The sequence below is a fragment of the Coregonus clupeaformis genome, chromosome 25 (genome assembly GCF_020615455.1).
Source record: "Coregonus clupeaformis isolate EN_2021a chromosome 25, ASM2061545v1, whole genome shotgun sequence".
NCBI lineage: Eukaryota > Metazoa > Chordata > Actinopteri > Salmoniformes > Salmonidae > Coregonus > Coregonus clupeaformis.
In genome coordinates, this window is record NC_059216.1 from 31,389,449 (window position 1) to 31,401,566 (window position 12,118).

A 12,118-nucleotide genomic window follows, 5' to 3' on the forward strand; every position below is an offset into this window, starting at 1 on the left:
GCCCAAATAGGAACGCAGTGGCTGTACATTAACATGCTATACGTGACGTCAGAGCTCAGTGTCTCCGCTTTACAGCTCTGTGTTTTGACTGACAGCCATTCTGAACTTGAGCACAGCGAGCGATAAGAAGTTGCCCCCATGCCTCCCGCTAATTGGGCAACCGTTAAAAAAAATTGTTGTCTGAGTGTGGGAAATGCTGTAAATTTTAAAACAGGGAATTTTTACTAGGATTAAATGTCAGGAATTGTGAAAAACTGATAGAATAATGATTAATGATTAATGAAATGTGTTAGAATGTGTGAGTGTAGGACCAGTAAAGATTATGACATTGAGCTACTATTTAGCAATGTGAGTAAGAGTTAGACCAGACAACAATGGACAAGGAGAACTGTCTACAGACAACTGAGAAACCAAGATAACTGAGGAATTTAGGGAGGAGAGAAACTGTTAGGCTTGTGTGTGTGTGTGTGTGTGTGTGTGTGTGTGTGTGTGTGTGTGTGTGTGTGTGTGTGTAGAGAACTGATGGTCAGGAGAGCAATTATAAGGTGGAAAACTACAGCCTGCATACAGAGGGGAGGGATTTCTTTTCTCTGATGTGTGCATATAAAAATATTGTACGACCATTTTGTTTTAGAACGTTCTCAATGAATAAAGCCTGATGATTGTATGCTGGGCTGCTTGGTCTGATTATTAGAGATTTACAACCTCTGGGATACAGACTGAGTAATAAGTTCATTTTTGAAACATTGGGATAGAAATTCACGTAACAAAAACAGAGTTTAAATGTATTTGGCTAAGGTGTATGTAAACTTCCGACTTCAACTGTAGCTAACTTGTTATGCAAGTGTTGCACAGCAACAGATGGAGAAAACGTACACCAGTCAAGTAATTCATTTAAAACAATAATCTTCATTTTAAAAGTGACTTTACAAACAACAAGGGCTTAATTGTAGTATATTTCTTCAGAGCCTAGGCCTATATAAAATAACTTAACTGGCTGAGGTAGGCTATGAGACTGAACAGCATCTTTCACAATAAAATAAAATATGGCCTAATATAAGTGGGATTTCTATTTTATTTATTAAGCCTACTTACAATTGCAACTGGCCAAAAATGTAGCATCCTACATAAAACAATAATTTAAAGAAAAAATAAGCGATGTCTGTGTCTGAATGTGTGTATAGGAATAGCCTGCTCCGGTCAGCTTGAGACCTAAATAAGCACTCACAATAATGTTAGTATTGACTGAATACAGTCATATAGCCCACTAAGTTACTTCCTCAATGGGAAAAGTTATATTTCCCCTCGGACACGATCTTGTGGATGTCGCGTGTGATGGATGTGATTTTGATGCGCAGGCAGTCCTCTATTGACTTATGTGAAAGCCGGTTCCTGTCATGAGTCCATTTTGCATTCATAGAGGAAAATGAGGAATCGCAGGTGTAAGTCGATCCAAACATTGTTAGCACATAAAATGCACGTTTCTTTATTGTGCTGTATTCCTCTGAGCATGCCACCCAAAGCACACACACAAGGATTCCGCCCTCCTCAGCGCATCCCTGATATGGCTCAATGTCTGGATTTCAATCAGCTCAGTATGAATTGCAGCCTCATCCAGCGAGGGTATCGTTTTCTTAGCAAGGGAGGAGAATTCTCCACCTGGGCGGACTGTGAGAGGATCACGTACAAACGCGATGATATCCTTGGGCGTGCTGTAGTCTTCAAATCTGATGGAGAAGTTGTCCCTCAGCTGCTTGATGAAATCTTCCATCGCCTCTGTGACAATGCTGCGGCCTGGTCCCTATGCCTGCCATTTCTTCAGTGTGCTGAAGTGCAGTAGCCTTCCAGATGACAAGTCCAAATCAAACAACTCAAGCTTCCTAGTAAAGGCCTCAAGATTTTCCACCATGTCTACAAATGTTTTCCCTCTTCCTTGTAACTGGAGATTTAACCCGTTTAAGTGACAGAATGTGTCAGCCCAAAAAGCTGTGTGTAGCTTCCAGTTAACACTTCAATGTTTCTGGGGCGGGCCTATGTCTGGGGCAGGAAGGCCACTTTGAAAGTTCCATGCTTAGATTCATAATGACGTCTGAGATTGAATTATTTGCAAACAGCGACATTTTCATTGCAAATAAGTCACTGGCTTGGCATTGGGAAAAGATGGTAAGATGAACGCATATATGTCTCTATACATTCTTCCCTGAAACTTTTTCATTATCCACCTTTCTTTTGATACTTCTTGAGAGCGACATTTTCTCTTGAACGAATGTTGACGTTAAAAAAAGTAGTGTGACCTACAGTAGGCTAAGTAGACCTGTTTTTCCCCACCAATCAACGCACAGAGAAATAGACAAAATAATTATTGAATAGACATGGTGATTTTATGAGTGTAATCAGGTCGAAATTATTATGTTATTGTCAGTGAATTTATTATGTACTAATCAGATGTGTTAAAAATATTGTTGAATTTGTGGTTTAGGCCAATTAATTGTGCTAATATTATATACTAATTATGTTATGGCCCGCCGACTATTAGCTCAGAAAAAATTTGGCCCGAGGCCAAACCTAGTTGACAAACCCTGGTTTATGATCACCATGTTTGATGTACAGTTACAAAATGACGTTATACCCTGGGTTGTCCTGAACCCAATGTGCCTGCGTTTGTTGTATTTCTAAGAAAATTTGCCGCAGACCACGCATCAGAATGCACTCGACTCTATTCTATGCGCACCAAAATTAGGATCGGTTTCTCTGAACTGCCCCGTGATATCGTATTTTATAATAGGCGGGGCTGCAGGGCTATGTTCCAAACAAAACAACTACAAGTGTGCTTGCTCTAGTTCCTCAACCTTACCGCTAGCAAAAAAACACCTTATAATTGAAGACAGTTCTTTGAGTCATAAAAGTGTATTGACATTTCTTAGGAACTATGCACACTTTGGAGGTGTGTGGCCACTTGGAGACACCAGTTAGTCCTCTCACTCAAACCCTTGTCATCTTTTTGTCTTATGTTGCACCTACCCCACATTTTCCAAGAATATTCTTATCATGTTACTGAATGTATCCAGAGTATTTTCAACATATGCGGCAAAAAGTACAGTAAATGTAAAATGCACATAAAATCAACAGTGTCATGTTTGGATTAAGTATTGTGTCAGGTGAACTGTTGTGTCCTCGCCTTTAGTCTAATAATTTTCCCATAATCTCCAAACTGTTCCCTTTTAATTGCTACCATGGTTATGCATTTGCATTCCATATTTCTTCTGCAAGAAACATTTCAATTTAGCCCTATCCATACAGGCCAATTCCCACGAGTCTAAGGGGTTAACATACTCAGTCTTGCATGTGACAGAGCAGCAGTGCCTTGGCATCAATAGCATCAACTGTCAGACACTCACCCTTGTTGCGCATTACGAGGTTGGGGTTGAGGGCCTGCAGCTGGCTGAGGGGAACCAGCTGGATTAGCTGTCCGTTGGGGTTCCGGTACAGGGTGGCCCCTGAGGTGCTCCGCACCGGCTGTAGAACCATCCTCTGCCCTGCCGTGAGAGGGGTCAGGGGGATGAGAGGGGTCGGGGTCTGGGATGTAGGAGGACACGCCATCCTGACAGCGTTACTGGTCCCTGGGTCAGGGAGCACCAGCATGGGGGGACTAGGAACCACTCCACTGCTTGGGGAGGTCTTGGGAAGAGACACATCACCTGAAAAACAAAGCATTGTTTTTTTCAACAATGACGAAAACAGCATGGATAAAAAGATGCACATGAAACAACCACGCACCACACAGAACAATCACCACATCAGAGCAACCCAGGATGAGATGGGAAGGAATCAAGCAGAGGCTTGGGATATGGGCAAGGAGGATGAAGGTTATGCACAGAGCTATGCTACCACTATGTGTATGTGTCACGACCACAAATAGACAATATGAAAGTGGCAGGCCATGGGACCAACGGTTAGCCTGTGAGAGGCTGGGGAGTCAAGACAGCAGCACAAATAGATGGGAGGGGCTTTCTAAAAATGGTGGCAGGACTGGGTATACCAGTGGAGGAACTGGCATAAGAGCTACCTGAGGCTACCTCTCCCAGAGAGGTAGAGGGCACGGCAAGCTGCTGAATACTGCCCAACGACTGTGGAGGATCACTAGTGAGGAGCAGCCTCTGCTGTGAGGAGCTGATTTGGTTGACCACAAACCGTGTGAAGACCTTTCCCGCTGGGGGCAGGTTAGTCACTGTGGAGCAGAGATGGAGGTAGAGGTTCAGTCTCCCACGCTTGTCCATCATAATTTAGTGTGTGTGAACCTGTTATGAATCTGATACTGCTATGGACTAAGGATATTCAATTGCTCTGGGGGCAAAACAGCTTTCTGCATCAGACTAAAAAACAAATTGTAATTGAACTATTAAAACTGTAGTTTCAAACCGTTTTTAAATATACTGTACAGGATAGATGCCGATGCTGAAACAGCATTCCAGAAGTGTGTATCAGACAATCTATGTTGCAAAAAATACTTGTTTATTGTTCTGTTGGTAACCGGTTTATAAAAGCAAAAAGGCACCTCTGGGGTTTGTGGTATATGGCCGATATTCCACTGCTTTGCGTCGTGCCTAAGAACAGCCCTTAGCCGTCATATATATATATAAGCAATAAGGCCCAAGGTGGTCTGGTATATGGCCAATATACACTACATGACCAAAAGTATGTGGACACCTGCGCGTAATTAGAGCAGTAAAAATAAATGTTTCGTCTTACCCGTGGTATACAGTCTGATATACCACAGCTGTCAGCCAATTAGCATTCAGAATGCTGATTGGCTGAAAGCCGTGATATATCAGACCGTATACCACTGGTATGACAAAACATTTATTTTTACGGCTCCAATTAGATTGGAAACCTGTTTAAAATAGCAATAATACACTTAGGGGATTTGAGGTATAATGCCAATATACCACGGCCAAGGGCTGTGTCCAGGCACTCTGCGTTGCGTCGTGCATAAGAACAGCCCTTAGCGGTGGTATATCGGGCCTTATTGCTTAATTATACCACACCTCTCCGGACCTTATTGCTTAAAAAGCACTTTTATTCCAGGTACACAACAAAAAGTAGTTCTCACCAATGGACTTGGGGCCCGCAGCAACTGAAGCGACAGAGGGAACACTGGTGGTGGTGGTAACCATGGTGAGACTGGTGGTAGGAGTGGCTGCCAATTGGACCGGCTGTCCCGTGGAGCACCTTGTATCTTCAGGGGTTTCTGAGGGGTGCTGTTGTGATGAGACAGAGGCCGCCATAGACGGCTCTGGACCTGTAGGCCTCTGTAACTTGCCCGTGAGGTAAGCAGCGAGTCGGTTGGCTGGGTGCATGGCTCCCATCATGCCCAGTTGTATCTTGGCATGGGGGTAGGACCTGCCATTCACCTACAGATACACAGGGAAAAGTGTGAGGAGCAATGGACCATGTGTATTTTCCTCAGAGCTAGATATAGGTTGCGTCCCAAATGGCAGCCTATTCCCTACAGTGCCTACAGAAAGTATTCACACCCTTTGACCTTTTACACATTTTGTTGTGTTACAGCCTGAATTTTTAATTGATTCAATTGAGAATTTTTTTCATTGGCCTACACACAATACTCCATAATGTCAAAGTGGAATTATTAATTTATTTATTTTTTTACAAATTATACTAAACAAAAATATAAAATGCAACATGTAAAGTCCCATGTTTCATGAGCTGAAATAAAAGATCCCAGAAATGTTCCACATGCACAAAAAGCTTCTCTCAAATTTTGTGCACAAAATTCTTTACATCCCTGTTAGTGAGCATTTCTCCTTTGCCAAAAGAATCCATCCACCTGACAGGTGTGGCATATCAAGAAGCTGCTTGAACAGCATGATCATTACACAGGTGCACCTCGTGCTGGGGACAAAAAAGGCCACTATAAAATGTGCAGTTTTGTCACACAACACAATGCCACATATGTGTCAAGTTTTGAGGGAGCGTGCAATTGAGCTGGTGCCAGAGAATTGAATGTTAAATTTCCCTACCATAAACTGCCTCTGACATTTTAGAGAATTTGGCAATATATCCAACCGGCCTCACATCCGCAGACCACGTGCAACCACTTCAGCCCAGGACCTCCACATCCGGCTTCTTCACCTGCGGGATCTTCTGAGGGGGAGGGGGTGCGGAGGAGTATTTCTGTCACATAATAAAGCCCTTTTGTTTTGAAAAACTCTGCCCAGTCATGTGAAATCCATAGATTAGGGCCACATTTATTTATTTAAATTGACTGAATTCCTTCTATGAAGTGTAACTCAGTAAAATTGTTGTATGTTGTGTTTATATTTTTGTTCAGTATAATAAATAATGAAAAGCTGAAATAAAATTATCTGTAAAGTCCCTCAGTCAAGCAGTGGATTTCAAACGCAGATTCAACCACAAAGACCAGGGAGGTTTTCCAATGCCTCCCAAAGAAGGGCACCTATTGGTAGATGGGTAAAAATAAATAAAAAGTAGACATCCCTCTGAGCATAGTGAAAATATTCATTACACTTTGGATGATGTACCAATACACCCAGTCACTACAAAGATACAGGCGTCCTTCCCAACCCAGTTTCCAGAAAGGAAGGAAACCACTCGGGGATTTCACCATGAGGCCAATGGGGACATTAAAACAGTTGCAGAGTTGAATGGCTGTGATAGGAGAAAACTGAAAAGTTACTCCACAATACTAACCTAATTGACAGAGTGAAAAGAAGGAAGCATATACAGATAAAAAATATTCCAAAACATGCATCCTGTTAGCAACAAGGCACTAAAGTAATACTGCAAAAAATGTGGCTGAACAATTAACTTTTAGTACTGAATGCAAAGTGTTATGTTTGGGGCAAATCCTATACAACACATTACTGAGTGCCACTCTCCTTATTTTCAAGCATAGTGGTGGCTGCATCATGTTATGGGTATGCTTGGAATCGTTAAGGACTTGGTGAGTTTTTCAAGATTAAAAAAAAGAAATGGAATGGAGCTAAACACAGGCCAAATCCTAGAGGAAAACCTGGTTATGTCTGCTTTCCACCAGACACCGGGAGATGAATTCACCTTTCAGCAGGACAATAACCTAAATCACAAGGCCAAATCTACACTGGAGTTGCATACCAAGACAGTGAATGTTCCTGAGTGGCCGAGTTACAGTTTTGACTTAAATCTACTTGAAAATCTATCGAAAGACCTGGAAATTGTTGTCTAGCAATAATCAACAACCCATTTGACAGAGTTTGAAGAATTTTGAAAAGAATAATGGACAAATATTGTACAATCCAGGAGTGGAAAGCTCTTTGAGACTTACCCAGAAGGACTTACAGCTGTAATCGCTGCCAAAGGTGCTTCTACAAATTGACTCAGGGGTGTGAATACCTATGTAAATGAGATATTTCTGTATTGTATTTTCAATAAATGTGCAAAAAATTCTAAAAACATGTTTTCACTTTGGCATTATGGGGGATTGTGTGTAGATGGGTGGGAAAAAATATATTTAATCAATTTTGAATTCAGGCTGTAACACAACAAAATGTGGAATAAGTCAAGGGGTATGAATACTTTCTGAAGGCACTGTAGCGCACTACTTCTGACCAGAGCACTATGCACTACATAGGAAAGTGCACTACATAGGGAATAGGGTGCCATTCCACATCAATAGAGTAGGAAAATGAACTGATCATCAGATATGTTTTGGGGGGAACTCTAGGTATTTAAAATGCTTACCGTGACAAGTTCCTGGTCTGAGATGTCTGGCTGCTTTAGGTTGGCAGTAAGGAGGCCAGCAGGAGAAATTCCTGTTAAAAAAGGCAGGCCCTTCCATTTCAGACCCTTTCTCTTCCCCACAGCCTTGTTCTCCTGCTCGCTTTGCTTCTCCTCTACGCTCCGTCCTTCCTCCACCTCCTTATCCTCCCTTCTCTGCTCCTCCATCTCCCCCTCCTCCATTTCTTCTTCTTCTTCTTCTTCCATCCATTCCTCCTCACCGTTCTCCTCCTCCACTCCGTCCAGTTGCGAGACCTGAGAGATATGTACCTTGTAGTGGACGGAGCGGCTCTCGCCGTCGTTCCTCAGGGTCTGAGACAGGGGTTTGATGAGGTAACCTTTGACCCAGAAGGGGTTGGTGAGGTGGTCCTGGGCCATGTGCTCACACACAATCCTCAGCACAAAGTTCCTGTCCGCCAGGCTCCTCCACTTACACTCAGACATGATCTCCAGACGCTTGGAGGGCTCCGTGTACTGGGGACCATGGGAGGACGACTTCTCTGACTTCCTGGAAGGGCTCACTACATCAAGAGAAAGTCAACAGCAATTAGAAATGCATTTCAGGGCAGGCTATGATTGTTGGAAGCAACTAATTATTGATGTGGTTTACTGACTGATAGATATAATCGCAGACAGATGTTTGGGATTAAGAAAATGATGACAATTTTGACTCATTGAACTTACCTGGTGCGGAGTCTATTGGTTTGCAGTGGTCGTCAATGTCCTCAGGTCGGTTTGTGCTCTTGCTTTGGAACGCACGCACTCTGGCACATGTCATGGTCCCTTCTTCCTCTCTCACCTTTAGAAAAGGCAGGGGGGTAAGAATATACATACCACTTTTACAGTGGTATATCTAACACTTCTGGATAGATAGACACCCTTCTACGACTCACCACTGCTGAAGGTTCTTCCTGTAGTGGAAGCCATGGTAAATAGACTGGTGTTGGGGCGTGGAGGGGCTCGGGGTCAGTCTCTCCATCGGTCTGCTTCCACAACGTTCTCACACGCGGCGCTGGTTCTGATACCGTCTCAGCCTCTCTGAGAGCTGAAGTTAGAAAATAATCCGGTAAATGAGGAGAAATACGTCATTTAATTGCAACATTAGGATGGACACACTTTGTGACATGTGCATCAAAGTATTTAATCTAATGTAGTATAGAAAGGTTGTTTTCGTATGGAAACCTTTTAAAACTTTATTTATTTGAACCATTCAAAGAGCTTCATAACAAGGTTTTATTCTGTAGTTTTCTAAACTAGAGGACACTCACTATATGCCATCCTCATCCTCTTCCTCTTCTTCCTCTTCTTGGACGGGCCCTCTTCTGACACACTGGAATCTGGTCCTTTTAAGTTTTTGAGTACGACCACTTTCTGCCTGAGGCAGCTGCAGCCAAATATACACTCCATCTTTCCACAGTGGGTAATACGACGGTCCTGTGCTAGGCTGGCACACACACAGCCCAGCCGGCAGAACGCATTGAGGCAGGGAGGGGCTCTGTGTTTTATCATCTTAATGGGAGCTGTAGGATTCTCACAAACAAAGCCCTGAAGAGAAAAGAGGAAAGTAAATGCAGACAATTAGTGCTAGTATGGCTACTTTCTCAGGGCTACCATTGGTTTAACACACTCACAAAATAATTTTAATAAACAAGATCGAAGCTATGAATGTACTTCAAAATGTCTATGCTCCTTCATGTCAGACCACAACAAATGAGTCAATGAGCAGATGTAATTGTGTATGGGTGTAACTGATCTTACCGTTGAGGTGAAGAGCGAGGTGAGGGCGACCGTTGCCCTGTCCTCTGTGATACAGGTCCGATGCTTGCCCTCCCAGACAACTCCGTCCTCCAGATCCCTCTGTCTGAGCAAGGCCTTGGTCAACCCAGGAACAACAACCCTGGTCTCAGCAGCAGCAGACTCTGGTTCCGAGACGTCCTCCACAGGAGCCAGGTCAGCGGGAGGTGGCTCTTCTACCTCTGGCCTCGACACAACAGAGTCTTGGGCTGGTGGAGGAGTCTTCACCCTCGGCTTCCTCTTTCTCCTTTTCACAGTTTTAATTGTGTCGTCGTGGGTGATGGCCTGGGCTGCGTGATCCATCAATGGCGGTGGTGGTGGCGCAATGTGCAATGGTGTTGGTGCAGAAGTTGGTTTAGTTCTGCTCTGCTTTGAGCGTTGTTTTTGTTGCCTTTTATCCGATTTTTTAGGTCCTTTGGATGCGAGGGGCAGTTTTTTGGGGGGGGATGGGGGGACAAAGGTGGTAGAAGGTGCCGGTGCCTGTTTCTTCAGCACACTGTCCAGGGTTCGGACGTAGCTGGTGCTCTTGGTGGGCAGCTGGTAGGTCACAGGGGTGACGACGGTGGTCTGGGTGAAACTGGCAGCGCGCTCGTCGATGAGTTTGCCTTCGTTAGCCAGATACTCATCCAGCATGTCACTGCAGAAGGCCGACAGGTTCTTCGGGACCACATCTGAACTTAAGCCATCTTTAAAGCCTATTGGGCTACATACTATAGCAAAAACAAGAAGAAGGGATATTGCAGACACTGGTTAATTTAAGGCCTTTCTCAAGACGTCAGAGCCAGAGTATGTGAGCGGAGCGAGGAACGGAGCGTGCTCAATTTCACTAGTGCGTGGACCGAGATTCCCGAAGGCTGGAGCATCGGCCTTCTCACCCACTCCATTTTCACTCCAGTAGCGCTCACTTCACCAGCTCAGGGCATGCCCGCCCCAGCATACATTTGTAGTCTACTTGTGTGCTGCTAATAGCCCCTTGCTTTAGCTACCGTCATGGAGTTCGCTAAATATATATTTTCATAAAGAAACTGATAAAACACACAGGTGCTAAATCAAGGTGACTTACAAAGATGAGGACCAAGAGCAAGAGAGGGAGTGTCCACTTAATTGTAAGGCTTGGAAGCCACCTGCTGGTATGGTGCTAAACTGTTAGGTTATAGACCGGATGCCATTGATCTACGCACGGGATATGGAAGTTGTTACACGCTGGCTACATGAAACATCCACAACTAAATAATTATTGTGGAATCTGAAAAGACACTTATCCCAAAAGTATGATGGTGTACTTACTATGTGCACATGCTAAAAGAAAGGAACTAGGTTGGTAGATAACTGTGTGTCATTGTAGCAAAGTACTTATAAACTAAATCAGATCTCTTAAACGTTTCGTTCATTTTCTTTCTATTATCTAGACAATAGGCAATCATTGATTTTGGCCCAAAAGGCCTGGCATATTCCCACATTCAAGGAGCTTTCCGTTTTGATTGGGTTATTTTGCCTAAAAACCTTTAAGCCTACCTATAGAAAAATAGAAAATAACTCTGCATCTCTGCCCAGCCTGGCCAAAAGGGTGTTTAGCATCCCCAGTGGCTCTGCAAGTGTGGAGATGATATTCTCCGCTGCTGGCCTGCTCTCCAGGCACCATCGCATGAGCCTGAAGCCACAAACTGGCCAAACTCCCGTTTCTAAAAATGAATTCAAAAGGCACTACGTTTATATACACCTTAGCCAAATACAGTTTTTCACAATTCCTGACATTTAATCCTAGTAAAAGTTCCCTGTCTTAGGTCAGTTAGGATCACCACTTTATTTTAAGAACGTGAAATGTCAGATAATAGTAGAGAGAATGTTTTATTCCAGCTTTTATTTCTTTCATCACATTCCCAGTGGGTCAGAAGTTTACATAAACTCAATTAGTATTTGGTAGCGTTGCCTTTAAATTGTTTAACTTGGGTCAAACGTGTCGAGTAGCCTTCCACAAGCTTCCCACAATAAGTTGGGTGAATTTTGGCCCATTCCTCCTGACAGAGCTGGTGTAACTGAGTCAGGTTTGTAGGCCTCCTTGCTCGCACACGCTTTTTCAGTTCTGCACACACATTTTCTATAGGATTGAGGTCAGGGCTTTGTGATGGCCACTCCAATACCTTGACTTTGTTGTCCTTAAGCTATTTTGCCACAACTTTGGAAGTATGCTTGGGGTCATTGTCCATTTGGAAGACCCATTTGCGACCAAGCTTAAACTTTTTAATGACTCCAACCTAAGTGAATGAACACTTCCGACTTCAACTGTATATGTGCAATTTATAGATTTAATACAACGAAATGTTTAAATGCTGCATGCTTTATGTCCCTACCAGCCTATTGTGTCGCCCTCGCAAACGCTTCACAATGTATTTCTTTGTAGGCTATAGCCTTGAAATAATTTTTATAATATAGCCTTAATAAATTCATGTTTGTTCCTTCTTAGGCTCTCTGTCTGGCTCCTGACCTATTTAGAGTGTTTATATGCTGTTTAATATGACATCTAGCCTAT

The 12,118-nt window shown here is 43.4% G+C and overlaps 1 protein-coding gene across 5 annotated transcripts in view; it reads right to left on the bottom strand.

Annotated features, from left to right (window-relative positions):
* mgaa (MAX dimerization protein MGA a) overlaps positions 1 to 12,118 on the bottom strand; it is a 39,394-nt gene that overhangs the window by 12,956 nt on the left and 14,320 nt on the right. For 4 of the 5 annotated variants that reach the window (XR_006657439.1, XM_045207552.1, XM_045207553.1 and 1 more), the window contains exons 8-15: positions 9,553 to 10,298; positions 9,063 to 9,339; positions 8,688 to 8,839; positions 8,479 to 8,593; positions 7,759 to 8,315; positions 5,111 to 5,411; positions 4,067 to 4,228; positions 3,399 to 3,698 (exon numbers count right to left, since the gene is read on the bottom strand). Coding sequence is in view for 4 of the 5 variants with exons in the window: in XM_045207552.1 (XP_045063487.1) it covers positions 3,399 to 3,698; positions 4,067 to 4,228; positions 5,111 to 5,411; positions 7,759 to 8,315; positions 8,479 to 8,593; positions 8,688 to 8,839; positions 9,063 to 9,339; positions 9,553 to 10,298 (2,610 nt within the window). In the remaining variant the exon portion in view is untranslated. The remainder of the gene's footprint in view (positions 1 to 3,398; positions 3,699 to 4,066; positions 4,229 to 5,110; positions 5,412 to 7,758; positions 8,316 to 8,478; positions 8,594 to 8,687; positions 8,840 to 9,062; positions 9,340 to 9,552; positions 10,299 to 12,118) is intronic. The other variant, XM_045207554.1, reaches the window with a different exon arrangement.